This window comes from Mizuhopecten yessoensis, unplaced genomic scaffold (genome assembly GCF_002113885.1).
Source record: "Mizuhopecten yessoensis strain PY_sf001 unplaced genomic scaffold, ASM211388v2 scaffold8841, whole genome shotgun sequence".
Classification (NCBI taxonomy): Eukaryota; Metazoa; Mollusca; class Bivalvia; order Pectinida; family Pectinidae; genus Mizuhopecten; species Mizuhopecten yessoensis.
Genome location: NW_018407749.1, coordinates 1527813 through 1550385, shown reverse-complemented (window position 1 = coordinate 1550385; position 22573 = coordinate 1527813). Strand labels below are relative to the sequence as shown.

The window sequence follows — 22573 nt, the reverse complement described above, 5'->3', positions numbered from 1 at the left end:
TTTATAACAGCCGGTTAGACTGTTGATAAGTTTTCCTGTGTGTTTTGTAATGACAAAACTTATATATATCACATTGTGTAATGAGGTATGAACATAACACACGCATAAGTAAGGTTGTGTGGTAAAACCTACTTTTTATTATTCAATATTCAGCAATAAGACTTTAACTGATAGTTAAATGTTCAAAGTTAAATACCTGATAATTTCATTGGTAAGTTTGTTTTGGCATTTTGACATTCAGAAAATAAAAAATGTCTTTGTTGTTAACATTATTATAGCTAAAAATAACCAGTAACGTACAGCTATTTCAAACTTTAACATCAGTGTAATTGGCAAGATTGGCCTATTGCAACCGACTGAACGTCGTCACTCGGACAAGATTTACACTTCCCTATCCATGTAGTTGGTTGATTGCACAGTACCATTCATACCCAGGGCTAGTTTTGTGCTCATCATTGCCTATCTCAAAGGCTATAATCAATTTTGTTCTGTATTTTGTGGTATATCTATGTGAAGATTAAATCATTACTACACACATGCAATAGAGATCAACTACCAACGAGATATCATGTGATTTAGATTATTGTATATCCATTGAATATTACAGCTTGATTTTCTGTATCATGGTTTTATGAAGATTGAATTTAAATTTCAGCCAATTAGATTGTACAGACGAAGAAAATTTTGAAGATTTCGGAGAAGCAGATGACCTAGAATCTGACACATCAGATCATCTTAGTCATAACAAGTAAGTAGTTTCTTACACATTGGTCTACATAAGGGTTGGGACAACGGACAACATAAGGGTTGTAACGACGGACAACATAAGGGTTGGGACGACGGACAACATAAGGGTTAGGGCGACAGACAACATAAGGGTTAGGGCGACAGACAACATAAGGGTTAGGACAACGGACAGCATAAGGGTTAGGGCGACGGACAACATAAGGGTTAGGGCGACAGACAACATAAGGGTTAGGCGACAGACAACATAAGGGTTGGGACGACGGACAACGTAAGGGTTAGGACGACAGACAACATAAGGGTTGGGACGACAGACAACATAAGGGTTGGGACGGCGGACAACATAAGGGTAGGGAGGACGGACACCATAAGGGTTAGGAAGACGGACAACATAAGGGTGGGACGACAATCCACATAAGGATTGGGACGATTGTCAACATTAGGGTCGGGTAGATGATCCACATAAGGGCTGGGCCTACAGTCCACGTTAGGGTTGGGATGATTGTCCACATTGGGGTTTGGACAACGGTCCACATTAGGGTTGGGATGACAGTCCATCGTACGTTGGGACAACATTCCATATTAGAGTTGGGATATCTTGATATATTGCTTAACTGCTACACAATTTACTTACTTAAATAATAGATCTATTGATATCCACTTCAACAGTATATTACTGTATCATCATGCCGTTTGTGAGAAAATATCTTAAATCGGCTGTTGTCTATATTTACAAAATGCACTTAACTACCTTCATGACTCCTCAAATTTCCTAAGAGAACAATTCAGTCACAAACTTTAACCAATAAAATGGATATTTAGGGATTATTTTACCAAGGGAAATAATGAAACTCAATGAATGCCTCGAATAGAAAAGATCAACTTGATCCAGGGAGAAAGAAGATCATTGTATTATTATAAGAAAGGAATTGCGATATGTATTGTATTGTACCGATAGAGTATCTTCTAAGTCCTAGTTCACATCCAACAGAGGGACATAAACAGTATTGTCCAGTCCTACAGTGGAACTCTTAGAGATCAGTTCTGTAAGGTTAATACTAGAAATGAGACGTGTCTACCATATTTAATGCACTTTTGTTTTGCCAGAATTTGCCCTGAGTCTTGATAACATCACTATGTCAAATTATAACTGTGCTAGAATTAATGGAATCTTAACACACATGGTGTAAAGTATTATAACCTAATTCAAAACCAAAGGATACAATATTTTTATATAGATTGAGGTATACTGAGGTCCTGTCAAAAGTATTATACTCTGCCAGTTTGATCAATCTTATCTATACAACCAAACAACTGTTTTTCTCTGCCATAGCCTATAGACAAACAAAGCAGTAAAAACATAGATAATTTATTTTGAAAACCGAAAAAACTTGTTGTGACATCCTTTTAATTCTAAGCAAGACAGGTTTTCCACGGTTAATGTGACATGTTTGTGAGCATGCAGCTGATCCAGTCTCGTGGGTCAGATAGAATTTTCCAGCATTGCCGTAAATATGTCAATATCTGTCTAGTACCCAAGAATACCTAATCAGCAATAACTTCAAAGGCTAGTCATTGCAAGGCAAGGCCACAGTGGCGATGTGTTGAAGGCATCTGACCGTTTACGATTACTAGCCCTCCAACACTCACTGTGCCAGGTTTCGAGGCCTACGATTACTAGCCCTCCAACACTCAGGGGGCCAGGTTTCGAGGCCTACGATTACTAGCCATCCAACACTCAGGGAGCCAGGTTTCGAGGCCTACGATTACTAGCCCTCCAACACTCAGGGTGCCAGGTTTCGAGGCCTACGTAGGGCAGTCGCCAGGCACTGGCTGTAGGTCAGTGATTTTTTTTCTGGGCATTCCAGTTTTCCTCAACAACCAAACACCTGGCATGTCCTTAAATGACCATAGCTGTTATCAGGACGTAAAACACAAACAAACAAAAACATTTTATTGGGAGACTATTTTCATGTGTTAATATGTGTTTTCACCCTGACATCGTCCCTGTCATATTGGTTCTCTGATTACCGTGTATCATCACATTTCTACAGGAGCTGTGAAAACTGTCACAAGATCCGCAGTAAGAGGGGAGTGAACTATCGGGAGAAGCACCATCGCCGCAGCTCCTCAGGGTAGACGTCTATAATCTCTAGTGCCTGCCTTTGTTTCTCTTACAGCCTCTTGTGTGTGTACTCTGTCTGGGTGAAGGCATGCTTTCTCTACTAATTTTGTTTTAGTTATTTTATTTGCTACTAATCAATGTTTTGCTTGAATGTATTTAACAATTTATTTTGTATTTGTTTGTCGTCCTTTTGAGATTCTATAACACCACTTTTACTTTGCTTCTTGACAGCATGTATTTGTCACTGCATGTAAAACAGATATAGGATGCTGATATAACTAAAACAAAAATATTCTACAAGTTTTCAAATTTAGAAAGGAAAGGTTCTGTAAACCTTAGTGCCCTTTTTTTGAGAAATATAAAGATTAGGAAAGACATTATATTGTTTTATTTAACTAATACACCCTGAATCCAAGTCAGTGAGTGTTGTTTTATTTAACTAATACGCCCTGAATCCAAGTTAGTGAGAGTTGTTTTATTTAACTAAAACACCCTGAATCCAAGTCAGTGAGTGTTGTTTTATTTAACTAATACGCCCTGAATCCAAGTTAGTGAGTGTTGTTTTATTTAACTAAAACACCCTGAATCCAAGTCAGTGAGGGTTGTTTTATTTAACTAATACACCCTGAATCCAAGTCAGTGAGTGTTGTTTTATTTAACTAATACACCCTGAATCCAAGTCAGTGAGTGTTTTAAAGATGCATTGTACATGTATTTATGAAAATTTTCAATAATTTGAAACAAGGGTAATTCAAAGTGAAAGGGAAAATTGCTTAACTGACTTGACGATCAAATTACTACAGTATGTAGTTGAAGGGGACAAGCGTTCTGTTCATACGTTTGTGAACCTTCTCAACATCTCTCTAGTAACTTCATGTCTGATCAAATTTCGATGAAACTTCATATAAATGTTCAGGTTTCTTAGCTCAATGTCAAGGTCACTGGTCCTATTTTAAGAATAGTAACTTTGTTGTTGCTCTAATGATTTCAGTGATCATTATAAACAGATTTTGATGAAACTAATCAATTAAAGGGTTGGGTATGACAATTTCTCAAAAGAATTTCAATCAAGATCACATTCTCAGGGTGATGTCTTATTTTTCATCTAGTAAATAATTCTGTCAGTAAATTAGTACATTACTCCAAACATACCTATTACCGGGGTATTTGCTGAAGCTGCTATTACTGGCAAACAGCAAGTTCTTCATTAGCTATTAAAAAACTGCCATTTTGAAAAACACATTGCGATATCCATACAACCTGTATGTAAGTTTGGAGGAAAGTTATCTGGATCAGGCCTATTGTATTTGACCTCATTAAAATTAAAACCCTGTAGGGGGTATTATTGATTATCTATCTGTATAAAAAAGAGGCTTATATCTTATCTCTGGGAAGGTCAATCAATAATGATACGTCTTGAGATAAAGTTTTTTGGGTCCTGAAGGTTTTTATAAAAATTACATCAAAAGACTCATAAGCCAGCTGTCTTAATATTTAATGACAAGTCAGGTCAAATCTTACACAGAAATAATGTTTTCCCCAATCACGTTTAAAGTATTGCTCGGATTTACTTTTCTGTTTACAATAAAGTGTTTGTCAGTGTTTTATGTAAGACGGATCAGAGGGTGGAGTATAAGGAGACTCGGTGTATAGAGCCGAGCCTAAAATCTGTACAGGTGCTGACAGGAACTCTACTAACTAGTATCTCTGGCTTGGTATTTAACAATATTTATGATATTGCTTTGTTGTGTGTCAGACTTTTTTCCTTTCTAAAGTTGATGTTTTTTGTTGTATTATTTCCTTAAACACACCTGTGTGGTTTAATTTTGCACTAATATATATATATATATATCCTGTACATTAATATATAAAGTATAATCTCCGTTGATAACATGATGTTAAAATTAACGTTTCCAGGTAAAATAGGTATTGGTGGTGAATTTGATGTTTCCTGTTATACCACAATTTAAAGATTAAAGTTTTTAATGACATGCTTTCCATGTATATTAGAAATATGTAAGCCTCTGGTTATGTTGGATTGTGGGAATACATACTTAATTCATAAAAACAATAATTTTTATGAAAGTTATAGTTTGAATATCATGCATCTGTCACAAAATTCAAAATTATCAGTCACAAAGTTACATCTTGTCCATAATTTGTACAGTTCAGTTTTGATTTTACTCTCACGACCCAGTAACAGAAGCAGATCAAAGACAATTTAGTTTAATTTTTCAACTAACCAGAGGTTTACTGTATTTACATGGGGGAGGGGGGGGTGGGGATTTTTGCTTTTCCCATTCTAGCTTATGTGGTAAAATAAAATTATTGTGGAATGTGAACTTTCTATTGCACATGTTTAATTAACTAATAGCAAAATCATCTCACTTTAGATATTAGTTTAGTAGCTTACTATATAGTTTGTTCATTCAAAAACATTCATTGTCTGTCATCTCTCTATATTTCTAGCCATTTCACATTTTCGACTCCTAGAGAATACCGTTGGTTTGGTCTACGATCGTAAGCCTCCAGTATAATACCTATAAACATTTAACATGTAACCCTTTTCTTTTCGTACTAGTTGCTACTGAATTTCAGCACCTTTTTTAATTACACTTTACAGTTATCCCTGTAGAAAAGTGGTTTAACCATTTATTTTCATTTATTTTTCACTATTCTTGACTCACATACATATAAATACATGTTGACAATATTAGCATGTACAAAGCCACTGGGTCTGCGCCCACCATCTGCCCCTAATGACGTACACGATACTTTGTTGACAGTTACAATTCAATCATTGCTAGATACAGAGGCTGCTCGTTGCAATAAATGGTGTGTTTTTTAAATGTGTCTGTTCCAGCCTACGTCAGGAATTGATTTGATTGAAAATTGCAAATAACACATCTGCATTAAAGTTAGCATGTGTATTGATGACCCCTTTCATTGAAAACATGAATTATTGGACTGCTAAAAATCTGTGCATGCATCAATTTGTATAATGAATTAAATTTGCATTATTACATGTACTTTAAATTGGAATGACCTCATGCTAGAAACATCTCTGAATAAGAAGGTGAATGTCGTTCATGTTCTGTCACAATAGAAATAAAAAAAGTAGGACGTTTGTTTGTGGAAGAGCTCAGACGAATCCTTACAGATATGGAGGGGTGACTTTAACAATCAATCAGGTCAGCGCTGTCGAGGAGACGTCTGGCTTCAGTGGCTGTAGTGGTTACCATAGCAATTATGTCAACTCCTATAAGCTCTTCATCAGGCTCCGGAGTGTTGTGTGTTTTAGAGGGGATACCAGTAAATCAATGGTTCAGTCAGTACCCAGTGGCTTATGTAAATGTATAGCAATTATTTAATCAAGTACGACATACGGGGAGGATGTAAACAAGAGGCTAGCGTGGCTGTCGGCCATCATATACTTGCTCGTAACATTCTAACGTACTCACACTTGATGTATCTTGAGTTTACATGGAAACCCATCCTCATACCAGTATCAACATCTAGATCCATCCTCGTATCACGATAACATACATATAAATATTTTGTATGTTTTTTATGAGATTGTGTGGCCACACACATCTTTTTTATTGCCATCATATTGATGATTGATACTGTCATAAAATACCAATACATAGAACAGCTAGGGCTAATCGGCAAGGAATGAGGAATTATTGTTTTCCTGGAAGAGGTTTATGGTACAGTGAACTCTGTTCATTTCTTTAGTTTTAGGAATTCATGAAAATGTATGAAGTATATGATTGACTCTGGGCTTAGGTAATGAGTTTGGGACTAACGATTTAATTAATTGGCACTAATTGAGTTACTAAGAGTGGGACCAGAAATGAGTTACTCCAAAGTGGGACTTTGAATAAATTACTTTGAGTAGAACTAATGAGCTACATAACATTTTACTTAAAATGAGTTAATATATATATAAATGGTGAAAATGTACAGTGTTTTAGCATGCAGATTTAGGTATTGCCGTACATATTGACTCTTGAGAATGTGGCATGTTTTCCTGTGTTCATTATCACCTGGATGAGTTCCATGTGCAGTGTCGATCTAATACTAATGCATGCTTATGTAATAAATTCCAAAATTTGATAAGGTATATTAGGAATAAGTAATTTCATGAATGTAGTCAAACATTATACATTTTTTTTAAATTCGACAGGATAAGGAATTAAAGCTTTGATCAATTATTCAAGAGAATTAATGTGCCAGTTTGTACACAGGAGGGCAATTTCAAGTAACGGTTTCAAATATTTGCTATGTTAAGTTCATTATGATAGAGATACATGTATAGAGATTGCCTCTTATCTTAATCAAAAAAGAGAGAAAAATATGTTCTAACTGTCTAAATAATATATTTGCATCAGCATGAAGATTTTAATTACATGTACAAATGTGAATTCAATATACATAATGGTGGGGAAATAGATGCCAGTGATAGCTTAATGGGGTATGCTACCTAATGCACATCATAACCTGTCATTTGTGTGAGATTATCTCCCTTAATACAGTTAAATTAGTATTACACTGTTATCTAATTATTCATGGTTATTAAATCTTTATCATAATGCATGTATTTCTGTGTACTTTTCAAATTAATTTGCCAGTCCATATTATCATTCATAAAACATAGTTTACAAGTTACTTAACGTAGAACTCTTTTAGGATGGGAGGTACATATCCCAATTATGTAGCATTTCTCCTTAAAAACAGGAACAGCTTTGGATCATTGTATCTTGAGACCAGTATAATTCCATAAAATAGTGTAGATTAACACTTTTATAAGGGCATTAGAGAAAGGAAATATTGACCTTTGAGTTTGAGATGAAAAGCTACCCTGTAATATTGAGATACAGATCAAAGATTACCGTGGTATGAATAAATGTATTAGTTTATAATGGTACCTGTGTATTCATAGTTCTATATTACCTATGTAACAAAGGATTAACGGATTGAGGTATATAAACCCTAGCCTTTCACAGATTATCAGGTACCTGTCGCGATCGGACAGAGCCATATGTTTGATACTTGGGGTAATAATAGAATTTAATCCTAAATTAGTCTCAACTTAACTTTCTGACTTCCTCACCTGGTTCTTAATGAAGGTTTTATGCTTGTTATGTAGATTATAAAAATACAGGCACAGGTAAAGTTTATAGGATACGGATGATAAATTCTTTAACTATGGTAGGTAAATACAGTATGGTAATTTTTCCTCAATTTCTGTGAATATGTGTATCATATTTGTATTGTCATTTACCTGTGTGACAATGAGTCATCAAATCTATTTATTATACATGAACACATTTCATCACCATATGTAGAAACAAGTAAATATACTTCCGAGTCAAAATTCTTCCTTTCCACCATTTAGTGATAGAGCTGGGTACTGTGGTCCAAACCTAACTAACTCATTCACCCTGAAGTTTCATAATAAACTATTCCAACCTTTGAATTGGAAGAGTTCAAATGTGTCTTCAGGGGTGAATGAGTTAACTAGCTTAACACTGATAATTGACTAACCAGTAAAAGTATATTTTTGTTGAAACTCTTGAATAAATTTTGTTATATCTGAATCATAAAGAAATATTAGAAAACAATTTGTTTTTATTGTAGAACAGTTGTCTTCAGAATTGAATTTCAATGCTTTTTGAAGCTAACATAGCATTTAAGATAGGGAGCTGTTTACTGAGTGGTGCGGTGCATAAGTGTAGTACCACAGGGAATAATATTGCTGTCTGTTTTCTCCTTACAGTGTCAGCCGACGTTCAGTTGCAGCAGCCTTACACAATAAGTAAGTATAGGCTAGATGGCTGAGGTCGAACAGAAAATGATCTATCTGCCAACTCAGCCAACATACAGACTCTGTTTTTATGGGAACGATGTCTTATTACTAAAGAAAATAGTAACTTTATGATGGTCATTACTCATATAGTATAATCAGTCTCTTAATTTCCCATGTATGTTTTTGGGGTAGAAGTTGTTCTTTTCAATGACAATCTAAAATTAATCAAATTTGTCTAATTTCTTGTTAATTATTTTGTACTTTAGTAACCACTTTCCACCCAAAAGTCGAAGCCCTGCACCGGACGACGAAGTGCTTGCCGATATTGACGGCAGTTTTAACCATCTTAACGATAAAGTAAGTCATTTATGTTTTTGAAGTAGGTAAGAAATATTGTATATTGCACAATGTTGACAGAGTTGTCTTCCTTGTCACAAACCAAAAAATTCCTTTCATTGTACAGAGACATTGAAGTTGGTATATAGAGGTCTACTCTAATTCTGACGTTGTTTTATTTCAACAGGTACAATCCCTGGAGAATCAGATTTTACAGTTAAACGAAGAGAAAAAGAACTCCTTTTCATTACAGACTAAGTTTAAAGACGACAACAGCATCCTCATCGAAAGGTAAGCACCTGTAGTATTTGTGTCACCTGAATTCAATGTTTTATTGTTTGTAGGACCTGTTTAGTAAGGACGTATAACTAGGAGCTATATGTGGCCCTCAAATATAGCTTGTATAACAAGTTTGTAACAAGTTTGTACATATATACCATGATAAAATATTTCGGTTTTTTTTGTCAAAACTTTATGGTAATTATGTAATTAAGACTATGGAGAAACACTTATCATAAATGTGTGCTTTAAACTGCTTTGATATTTTAGAATCTGTTAATTTTGTAGGCAGTGCCATCAAAGTTCTATTATCATGTCAAACTTTCCCTGAAAAATGTACACAGATTCTTGTTATCAAGAGATTAAGCCATTGGCAACACCCATAGACAATTACGGGAAAAAAACATCCCATAGAAGTAAATGATTAACAGACAATGGCAGTATAACACATCTGTGTTTTTGTTTTCTTTAGTATTGTGGACAGGTAAGACTTATGTAGAAACCACCTGTTGATTATGTACTGTGTAGCGGGTTCTTGTAGTGCTGTGTTGATATTGTGTTTAGCGGTGTTTGGGTTGGATGGTAAATATTTTGTCATGTTCATTAATTTCTCGGAAGTTATTAGAGTGTGTAGACCTAGATTTGATTTTTAAAGATAAATTATTAAAAGAATTTTATTTTCAGTATATTTATTTACCTCATAAATGAGTTTGAAAATATTATGGTGAAATAATTAAAAAAATAATCTATGATAAAACATGTTGAATAACAATTTTGTTTTTATATTCAACTTACCCTCTGTATTTTATTAAAGCTAACATGGGTTGATAATGACAAAATACATGCCATGTTCTCAGTGTTAATGCTGTGTAAATAATGCTTTGTAATGTTATAATGATGCTGTAGAATAGATTGTTTTCATTTACTACTTAATATCTTTTTCTTCATTTACTAATTAATATCTTTTTCTATTGCTTGTATGTATAATTAAAGCAGATTTCCTATAAATATCTTAATATCTAATTATGTGCATTTTTCGATGGGTACATGTTGGCTTTGCATCAGTATATCCTAAGACACACAATCAGGACATCATAGGAATATATTATCATTTTTAATAACCGAACTGGGGAAAGTTACTTGGCACTTTATATGTAAATATCTCATTGGTTATGTCAGCCAACGCTACTTAATATCCTACTCAATTCACTTTTGTATAAAATAATATTCTTCTCATTTGGTAAAAAATGTAACAACTAAAACACATTATATGTGTTGAAATGGTAATTAGATATGGGAGAGGGTAAGATTAGCAGAGTTGTTTCCCTTTGTACAGTATATACATGTTTAAGCTGGATACATGAAATGACACTTCAAGTTAATCTATTGGTTTTAACAGTACACTATTTATAGTGTATACATACAGTTAATACAGTAATATAATCCCATACATTGTATTCATCTAAGCTTATTTTATAGAGAAAATTATGTAGAAAATAATTCTTCTATTTCAATTTTTACTGCATCATGTTAAAAATTTCTTGATGTGAAAGACATAATTAAATCTAAATTTCATATTTATACATGACCAATGGCACACAGAGTGGGTTACACATGTACATAAATACTGTAGCACTGATGGCATTATATATTTACATACGTATACAATATATATTATGCATTGCAAGCCTTTCGGCATTATGTGTTTTCTGAAGTAAACACTGTGCATGTTAATAAGCTTTGTATAGATGTTAAATAGGTGTTATAGCGTATACACAGGTCTACACACAGGTGACTGCATACACATATATGTTAAAGCAGGAAAAATAAATAAAACAACAATGAATATATCTAGAATATATTAAATGTACATTGTGCATATTTCAATTTATATTTCATATCATATGTACAATAGATTTATATTGTAAATTCAAACATCATGGAAAAGTAGTTCTTACTCTTTTAAACAAATATTATACCTTACTGGGCATTTCAAAAATGAGATAAATTTAGTCATAAATAAGGACAGTGTTCAAGGGTGATAATCAAAGGGCTTCTTAAAGTGTTAAGGGTTACATTACAGTGCTTAAAAACTGGCAAAAATTCTAATAACTTCTAACATTACATCAAGTGTAACTGTCAAAGTAAAAACTAGAAAACTATGAAATAACACTACCGAGACAGTGCCTGTCAATAGGACGGGGCGTTGGAATGTTTGTTGCTTGCTGAGCAACTGGTACCTGTGATGTATTTTGGTGACATCACTTAATGCTTTGTATCGTGTTTGGCTGAGTTGTGGTGCATGATCTCTGTACTCTGAGTCTTACTAATAAAAAAACAAGAAATCAAAGATTTAACTACATCTGTATATTAAATATGACAGGTTGTCAGAATACTCATGGGTCAAATTAGAAGGCTTTCAATGTACAATTGATTAAAGGTCGAGGTCATTTGTAAAAAGATCAAATGAGAAATTTCAAAGCTGAATTACAACTGTATGTCAATCATTACAGGATGTCAGAATAGTCAGGGGTCAGATTAGATGGGTTTCAATGGACAACATATTTAAAGGTTGAGGTCGTTCGTAAAAATTCCATAATGAGAAATTTCAAAGCTGAATTACAACTGTATGTCAATTATTACAGGATGTTAGAATATTCAGGGGCCAGATTAGATGGGTTTCAATGTACAACATATTTAAAGGTTGAGGTCGTTTGTGAAGGGTGGTAAATAGATAACCAAGACCTGTAATTAATGGATGATCCTTGTAAGCAACATGTATGATGTACTTCTATTGTTTGTTTATTCGAACACATAATATATTTTCCTGATATAAACAATTATTTCATCGTTTCTCACTATGTGTTGGTTGTGTTGTCCTACTAATGAAGACCTTCAATGTTATTAACTTCTCTGAGTTATTTCTTCAGTTAAACAATCTCACATGAAGCATGGAGTTAAATTCTGCATTTATAAAGATGGAAATGAACTGATTTCTCATTTTCTGGTAATTTAAATCAACTTTTCTCATGATAATAAAATAAGTCCTCACAACTATTAATTTCAATGCACATTCTTCTGCAGTATTATATTTTCAGCCATCCCTTTGTGTTAATGTTGTAATGATCATATTTATGATATTCCACCATTTTATTAACTTCCCTGTTCTGTCTGAGTATTGAAACACAACATGTATTACAAGTTTCAGTCGGTTTTTAACTAGTTGTTTCCATTGAACAGGGTGCATTCTTTAGAAGAACAGCTGAAGGACGTGGAGATAAAGTCTGATGAGCGAGTCTCTGACGAGCAAAGGAAATATAAGGATATCATGGTAAGTGTTTTTACTGTGAATTTGATGAATGAGCTTCAGATGAGCCACAGAAATATTGAAACATTATTATTTGTGTAACAGTGAAAGAACAATGTGTTTCCTTCGGAGATTGAACCAGTGACCCCACCCCCACCCCCACCTCCCTCTCTCTCTCTCTCTCTCTCTCTCCTCTCTCTCTCCTCTCTCTGTCTCTTTAATTTTAAGCATGCAGAATCTCCCCCATTGAAATTTTAAAACGTTGGCAAGTATCCAATATTGTTTGTGGTCCTGACAAGTTCCCATTTAACACTGTATAAGACTATAAGGAACTGATCATGAATCAAATGTGATGCGTGGAATATTGAGCATAAGGTGAGGTTTCATGTGTGAATTTACAATACAAAGGCGGTTCAAATTTGAAGATGATACTAAAATATGTATTCAGAAACAAAAAGAAAAAATGTTTTTATTTTTTGTGTGAGATGTCTCTTACATTATTGTGACGTGACATGCCCTTGAGGAAATGTAGAGGAGATTCTATTAATTGAGTTGCTGATATAATCCATTTTAGTGGTGTAACAGGTTTAATATTGTCTACACAACTCGTTAGTTAGTACGTTTGTCTGCTATGAGGATGTGTGAAAGAACATTTACTCTCACTGGTGAGAGGTGGGACTCTCCACTAACCCGTGTAAAGGCATTGTTGTCAGTGCAGACACTGGTAGAGCCTAGACAATAAAGGAAACCGTCCCTCCAAAATAACAATAGTTACACTACCAGGTAATGCTGTGTCCACTTCCTGGCCCTGCACATTGTTTAGTCTGGTGACAATACCTCAAGTCAATCAGGCCCCAAGTGTCAACACCTGAGCTTAAAGTGCTGACTTTTGCTCAGTCTGTACCCAGGGTTAGGGTCAGAGAGGTCATGTGGCCAAGCATGCTACATGGGTAGTAATGATAATAGGGCCATATAACAGGGACTGTGTGATGGGTCTGCAGATGTGGATGTACTTCACCAAGGATCACAGGCCTACTAGAACTGACTCCTATCACAATCTCGACCAAAATCGTAATATACATGTAACGCAAAAGTCAACTCCAAAGAAGGGTACCAAATCCCAGTATCAATATGAAGGCTGGAAGGTGATGTCTAAAACTTCACTACATATACTAAGGGACTTTTATATACTCGCTGTGTACCTAGATATTTTCACTGCAGTTGAACATAATGAGGCACAAATTAATCTTGACAGTGAATATTAACAAGGAGATAGATAGATGCCTACAATATGGTCAATACTGTAACAAGGGCTGTGGTTTGGGGAATAAAGGGGAATAACTCTTGCTCTAGTTTTGTTGTTAAGTCAAGTTGATAGTCTACACTATTTGAAAGGTTTAGATAATTTGTAGGTTTGTAATATACCATACCTTGTGCATAGCGAATCATGAGTATTTATTATTTGTCATTTAAATTACAATATTCATGAAAAAGACGGTCTGTATAATATTTATTTTGGCTTAATTTTCATTCAATATTGTTATACGGAAACCCTGCATATCATCTAGGTAGCAGAAACAGGTCATATTTCCAACTGCTAATATCATAATAGTTTTAAAGCAATGGTATATCCGTTATACTTATATATCATAAAACTATTGATTAGTTCGTGGCAGCAGGAAAACCAGCTTTGTCTACTTCTTGTACATGCTAATTGGACCACTACATGGCCTGTACGTTTTTCAGTGGCAGGAACAGTTTCAGTAGAGGCCTCATGGGAGTACTCAATTTGTTGTACTTATTCCTGTGTTTTGTTGTGAACCTTACAAGTTGGCTGTCCATAGTTATGGTAGGTCATAAAATATTGAATGGACAGGTGTATGTGTGTATTGAATGTGTACCTATGTGTGTTAAGTCTGGTCGTCATACCTGAGTTTTTAAAGATGAGATTTTGCAGACGTGTAAACATTACATGTATTTCATATAAAACTGTACCTGGCATCAATGTATGGAGATACAGTGCTAGTGATATTTGTATCTAAAACTTATATTTTTTTATGATTATCTAAGAAATATGAAACGAGAAAGGTATGAAAGGCTTACTGGATCCGACGTAGACCGCCACACACCTAAACACGATCAAACTAATCTGTGTTTCCATTTTCAGTTTGATAAGAAATGTCACTTACATGTGACAAAGTATAGAGAACAATCATGTGAAATTCATTTATTATGTGTTATTATTGTGTGTTTATTTCAGTCTCGGAAGGACAGGGAGAAGTCGGACGAGATGGAGTACATAACAAGAAGGTAAGAAATAACATTTCTTAACATAGCAAGTCAAGAAATTGAGAAATAGCGGTCTGAGATCTATGTCACTATACACAGGATAGATGTATGTCACTGACATGGTTGGTCACTATACACATACACAAATGTATGGCATTGACATTGATGGTCACTATTCACAGGTATAGATATGTGTCACTGACATTTTGGGTCACTATACACAGGTATATATATGTGTCACTGACATTCGGGGTCACTATACACAGGTATAGATGTATGTCACTGATATTGGTGGTCACTAAACACAGGTATAGATATGTGTCACTGACATTGATGGTCATTATACACAGGTATAGATATGTGTCGCTGACATTGGGGTCACTATACACAGGTATAGATATGTGTCACTGACATTGGTGGTCACTATACACAGGTATAGATGTATGTCACGGTTATTGGTGGTCACTATACACAGGTTTAGATGTATGTCACGGTTATTGGTGGTCACTATACACAGGTATATATGTATGTCACCGACATTGGTGGTCACTATACACAGGTATATATATATAAATGAAATTGAAATTGAGAAATAGCGGTCTGAGATCTATGTTACTATACACAGGTATAGATGTATGTCACCAACATTGGTGGTCACTATACACAGGTATATATATAAATGTCACTGACATTGGTGGTCACTATATACAGGTATATATGTATGTCACTGATGTTGGTGGTCACTATACACAGGTAATAGTATGTTACTGACATTGGTGGTCACTATACACAGGTATATATGTATGTCACTTACATTGGTGGTCATTATACACAGGTATAGATATGTGTCACTGACATTGGGGGTCACTATACACAGGTATATATATGTGTCACTGACATTGGGGTCACTATACACAGGTATATCTGTATGTCACTGATATTGGTGGTCACTATACACAGGTATAGATGTATGTAATTGATATTGGTGGTCATTATATACAGTAATAGATGTACGTCACTGACATTGGTGGTCACTATACACCGGTATAGATGTATGTCACTGACATTGGTGGTCATTATACACAGGTATAGATGTGTCACTGACATTGGGGGTCACTATACACAGGTATAGATGTGTCACTGACATTGGTGGTCACTATACACAGGTATAGATGTATGTCACTGTTATTGGGGGTCACTATACACAGGTATATATGTATGTCACCGACATTGGTGGTCACTATACACAGGTATATATATAAATGTCACTGACATTGGTGGTCACTATATACAGGTATATATGTATGTCACTGATGTTAGTGGTCACTATACACAGTTATATATGTATGTAACTGACATTGGTGGTCAATATACACAGGTATATATGTATGTCACTTACATTGGTGGTCATTATACACAGGTATAGATGTATGTCACTGACATTGGTGGTCACTATACACAGGTATATTTGTATATCATTGACATTAGTGGTCACTAAACACAGGTATAGATGTATGTCACTGACATTGGTGGTCACTATACACAGGTATATATGTATGTCACTTACATTGGTGGTCACTATACACAGGTATAGATGTATGTCACTGACATTGGTGGTCACTATACACAGGTATAGATGTATGTCACTGATGTTGGGGGGGGTCACTATACACAGGTATATATGTATATCATTGACATTAGTGGTCACTATACACATGTATAGATGTATGTCACTGACATTGGTGGTCATTATACACAGGTATATATGTATGTCACTGACATTGGTGGTCACTATACACAGGTAAACTGATAGTTTATAATGACATCAGTGTTTACTATATGGATTCATATGACTCTGCCTTTCTCTCATATATTGATACCAGACAGATCAAAGTAATCTGCATAACTAGAATTTTCTACATGTATCTATATCTGGTAATGACAGTGATGGTAGCTATGGTAACCAGGCCCATCGTGTTGCATGATATGGGTATTTTATGCATGCTACACCACAAAGTAATGCCAGAGATTGCCATTTCTATAGCAACCTGGAACATGTCCTATATACATGCAAATAACCAAGCCAAACACTATCAGAATTTCTACCAGACCCTTTTACAGCTCTTAGCATCGTAACCAATTAACCACATTATATTACAACAACATACAAATCACATCACATCCTTTTCAGGTACATTCTAGTCTCATTTCCACATAGCACTATTCCAGTTCAAATTCTGACCCACTAACCCCTTAAAGACCCACATACCCTTAATACAACCAAAAATACAACTCTGAGACACTTTCTGGCTCTATTATGTTGCATCACCCAAATCCTTAAACTAGCCCCATAGAAGCCAGCCAGACTCCGAATCCTGTGCCATCTACTCTCCATACTCCACATCAGAAGTCTCTCAAAACTAAAAACTATGTTCACATCAGCTTCAACTTCACGATCCCTAACTCCAGTGCACAACCAAAACAAATATAGCATATATACATATACACATGTATATGTATAAAACATGATATTTGAAATTCTGCAAAAAAATCCTAAGAAGATGCTTGACCAGCTGTTACTAATCCTCAGCCATGTGGCTATAAATATATATATAACGATATAGGAATGTATAGGTAGTATATTGGTGTGCTATGGCTGTACAATGGCTCTCCGCTGTAACCGATCTGACACAGGTAACTTGTTAAGGTAATGAATACAGGTAACACCGTGCAACATGTGCCGCGAGTTGTATAATGGCCGCCCAGATTGAGGACTATGGTCCTGGATGTCGTCTGGTTCTTGTTAGTGGTACTCTATCTCCTGATGGCTGTCGTTTCCAGAGCAACAACGCTGGTGTTAAAACTGATCGTTGCTGTCGTAGAAACTGTTATCCTGACGATGGTTGTAACCAGAAAATCAAAGACGTATGATTGACCTGCTTCTTAATGTGTTAAGTGGGTCACGATAATTTCATCACATAGTTCAAGGATGATACTTTTGACATGTTCCAATTCTTCATAACTGCTGCAGTCGGTCTACTTAATTTTGTAACAGATATGTTCAAATAAAAAACTGATACTGAACATTGATTAACAAGGTCAGCATTCTGTCATTTTCAGGCTCCAAACTTTAGAAAGCGAATGTGATCATCTGAAGCAAGAAAATCCTAAATTACGGTCCGACGTCGAGCGGTTACGAAATGTAAGTAGATACAGTCAAGTAGGATAAACCAAAACTTTGTTGGTAACAACTGGTCTAACACTGTTTGTGCAGTGGACTGTTATCTGATTATCACCCCTATAAGCAGTTCAGGTTTGGAATTTCTCCCAATGAGGATAAATTAAAAGACCCTGAACAGGACAAAATTACAAATTTTTATGATGCTAATTAACTCTATTCACCCCTGAAATTTCATAATGAACTTTACCAACCTTTGAATTAGAAGAGTTCAAATGTGTCTTCATGGGTGAATGAGTTAAAGATTTTCTGACTTGGTAATTTTAACAAAATTTCTTATCCTGCATGAAACTGTAAACCTATATCTTTTGCCTAACCTGCAGTTCAACAGAAGTCTTTAAATGTTAAAATTGAGTACTGTTAATAATACAGGCTGTACTATTAATAATAGATTGTAAGCTACCTAGATACAAACCCATATAGATGTTTTTTGTATGTCTGTGTGCTATTTTGAACAAAACAGACTTTACTGCATGAGAAAGAAAATAAAAATACATACCACCTTGTTTAATAGTTAAATAGCTGCTGTTGTTGCTATCAAGTTTTCGATGCTGCAGAGGAAGATATGAAAGAAAATATGTAGACAGTAAAAGATAAGGCAGTTATTTAATGTGTTTAAATATGTTTCTTATTTTAGGAAAAAAGAGAGCTCCATGAAAAATTGTCTGAATCACAGCTTGACTACAATACCTTGGCAAGTGAACATGAAGAGTTTAAAAGGCGATCCGACAGGGAGCGGGAAACAACAGGCCAGGTATGTAACAGTGTTCTCGGTTTAATGGAGACCACTGACCTCATACTTATAGTGAGAAATAACAGGCCAGGTATGTAACAGTGTTCTCGGATTAATGGAGACAACTGACCTCAGACATACAGTGAGAAATAACAGGCCAGGTATGTATCACTGTTTTCTGTTTAATGGAGGCCACTGACCTCAGACTTCTAGTGAGAAATAACAGGCCAGGTATGTATCAGTGACAGTGGTCTCCATTAAACCGAGAACACTGTTTTCTAGGTTTAATGGAGACCACTAACTTCAGACTTATAGTGAGAAATAACAGGCCAGGTATGTATCAGTGACAGTGGTCTCCATTAAACCAAGATCACTGTTTTCTAGGTTTAATGGAGACCACTAACTTCAGACTTATAGTGAGAGATAACAGGCCAGGAATGTAACAGTGTTCTCAGTTTAATGGAGACCATTGACCTCAGACTTATAATGAGAAATAACAGGCCAGGTATGGAACATTGCTCTTGGTTTATTGGAGGCCACTGACCTCAGATAGGTAGTGAGAAATAACAGGCCTGGTATGTAACAGTGTTCTTGGTTTATTGGAGGCCACTGACCTCAGACAGATAGTGAGAAATAACGGGCCAGGTATGTAACCGTGTTCTCGGTTTAACCGAGAAATGTCAGGCCAGGTAGGTTGTCATTGTCAGACCGGGAGCGAGAAACAACAGGCCAGGTAGGTTGTCATTGGTTGTATATTTGATGGAGGCATCTGACCTCAGACTTATAGTGAGAAGTAACAGGCCAAGTATGGACCAGTGTTCTCGGTTTACTGGAGACCATTGAGCGCAGACTTATAGTGAGAGAGAACAGGCCAAGTCTGTAACAGTGTTCTCCGTTTAATGGAGACCATTGACCTCAGACTTATAATGGGAAATAACAGGCCAGATATGTAACAGTGTTCTCCGTTTAATGGAGACCATTGACCTCAGACTTATAGTGAGAGATAACAGGCCAGGAATGTATCAGTGACAGGGGTCTCCATTAAACCAAGATCACTGATTTCTAGGTTTAATGGAGACCTCTGACTTCAGACTTATAGTGAGAAATAGCAGGCCAGGTATGTAACCGTGTTCTCGGTTTAACCGAGAAATGTCAGGCCAGGTAGGTTGTCATTGTCAGACAGGGAGCGAGAAACAACAGGCCAGGTATGGAACATTGCTCTTGGTTTATTGGAGGCCACTGACCTCAGACTGCTAGTGAGAAATAACAGGCCAAGTATGGACCAGTGTTCTCGGTTTACTGGAGACCATTGAGCGCAGACTTATAGTGAGAAAGAACAGGCCAGGTATGTAACAGTGTTCTCGGTTTAATGGAGACCACTGACTTCAAACTTATATTGAGAAATAACAGGCCAGGTATGTAACAGTGTTCTCGGTTGAATGGAGACCACTGACTTCAGACTTATAGTGAGAAATAACGGGCCAGGTATGTAACAGTGTTCTCAGTTTAATGGAGACCACTGACCTCATACTTATAGTGAGAAATAACAGGCCAGGTATGTATCAGTGTTCTCGGTTTAATGGAGACCACTGACTTCAGACTTATAGTGAGAAATAATAGGCCAGGTAGTTTGTCATTCTCAGACAGGGAGTGGGAAACAACAGGCCAGGTAGGTTGTCATTGTCAGACAGGGAACGGGAAACAACAGGCCAGGTAGGTTGTCATTGGTTGTCTCTGTTTAATGGAGGCATCTGACCTCAGACTTAAGACAGTAAGGGAGTTGCTGTCACTGATCTCAGGTGTGATGGAAGGTCTGTAATGTCGAGGCGAAGATATCGTAGCTCCACTATTTCCTTTATCAAATTCTCTGAGAAATGGGCTGCGGTTTCTCTTAAAGATTATACTGGTAAATTTTCACTGCAGTGTATCTTCCTTCTTTTCACCCACCATGATGAGAGCAATTGTATCATGACATATTAGTGCACAGCTTGTACTCTGGGTGAATATAGATTTTACCAGTAAAGGGGGGAAGTATGATAGGTCAAAAGTTTCCTGGAATACAGTATTATTCTGCTTTCAGATATCATTGTGAAATATTGATGAAATTGGATAAACTATTGAAAACCAATACAGTATAGTAGTAGTATTCAAGACTAACACAATGAGCATCCTTAGTTTCCAGAAATTCTTAATTTTATTGACAAATTATTTGATAGATGCATGCAAAAGAAGACTTAAGTGAATCAAGTGTAAACAATGTGCTTTATGATCACATCTGAACGAAACTATATGTAAACAAAATGCATTGTTTGTTTCCAGTTACTAGATGAGTTAGGGAAGGAACTTGGAGAACTTCGGCAGTACAAAATTGATATGGAGATGCATCGACCCCGAGGGGACAGCCAAGGCGAGTTGCCGGGACGCTACCACGCCCTTCAGACAGAAGTGTCAAGGTTAAAAGAGGTGAGACATCGCAGCAACACATTATCATCTGTCTGGCTTTCACCATTTGTGTGATACCACTGATTTGGTTGCCTTTGAAAGGTTATATTTAATCATGGTGCTAACAGTGTTTTGGGGTCGACATGTGTTTCGTTACTCAAGGAAACATTGATATGGTGTATGTTCTATATTTTAGGCATTAGAATGGGGTAGTAGTGATTGGCTTCAAGCTACTAACTATTTCCTCTTCATTAGAAAAGACATTCACTGATAATATTCTATATTTTCTGTCGGAGAAAAATCTTTTATTTAAGGTGTTTATGTAATAACATTGTCGTGAGCTTCTCTTTACAATATTATACACAATGTAACCGTAGATTTTTTGTTCTCCACTGCTACTTGTAGCGTATATATATATATTTATGAATAAAATTGGGACTTGGTTTTATATCAAATATAATTTTTATTACACAAGGCCTTAACCGTTGAGTGGAGGACTTTAAGCAAGGTTTGTATTTCTAACGGATGTTAACATTTTAACATAGTGGCTGTAACTGTATCTATACTGGATTATCTCCCCTTCTCTATAAAATCTGCATCTTGGCTGCTTCTGGTGATAGTTGTAATGGTTAACTCTAGATGTAGTATCCTGACCATGAAACACTGAACAAGCACTCTTTGTGACCAAGCTGATTTTGTTGTTGTTTTGTTTGCCTGTTGTGCCCTTTATGTTTTGTAATTTTATTTCATTTATAATATGTATATGTGGTTTTTATACATTTAAATATTTACATTGCACAAGATGAAACCATTCTTTGCTATTTGTACGTGTGCAATAGAAATACATGGAAAACAGAACTATATACTAACCAGAAATTTTTGTATTAGGGCAGAGATTCTACCTGCTTTGAAAAAGTAGTACTCACTTTACCTGATTTTAATGGATTTGTTCATGCCTGTCAGAAGGTTTGGTAGTATTTTTGAATAGCATTATACATCCAAACTTGTACCACAGTGCTATGAAATCACCCATACCTGTATCTTTGAGGATTGTTTTCTTGAATGATTTCTTTATGAACTTTTTCTGAAGTGTCACTTAATAATTTAAACTGATAGGGAAACCTTATGACAATTTTTGCTAATAAGATGTGTGAAATTTCACAAATGATAATAAAAATGATAATAATAATTTGAGGTTCTTATATACCGCTTTATCACAACCCTCGTCTCAAAGCGGTTCACAAATTATTATCTGTGGTTATAAGGCT

At 35.7% G+C, this 22573-nt stretch overlaps 1 protein-coding gene across 1 annotated transcript in view; it reads left to right on the top strand.

The window, feature by feature from the left end:
* LOC110456778 (lethal(2) giant larvae protein homolog 1-like) overlaps window positions 1–22573 on the top strand; it is a 100782-nt gene that overhangs the window by 19791 nt on the left and 58418 nt on the right. The window contains exons 5-14 of the mRNA XM_021507735.1: window positions 656–748; window positions 2799–2879; window positions 8652–8690; window positions 8948–9038; window positions 9205–9308; window positions 12537–12627; window positions 14864–14913; window positions 18013–18094; window positions 18768–18884; window positions 21183–21326. Coding sequence (XP_021363410.1) covers window positions 656–748; window positions 2799–2879; window positions 8652–8690; window positions 8948–9038; window positions 9205–9308; window positions 12537–12627; window positions 14864–14913; window positions 18013–18094; window positions 18768–18884; window positions 21183–21326 — 892 coding nt within the window. The remainder of the gene's footprint in view (window positions 1–655; window positions 749–2798; window positions 2880–8651; window positions 8691–8947; window positions 9039–9204; window positions 9309–12536; window positions 12628–14863; window positions 14914–18012; window positions 18095–18767; window positions 18885–21182; window positions 21327–22573) is intronic.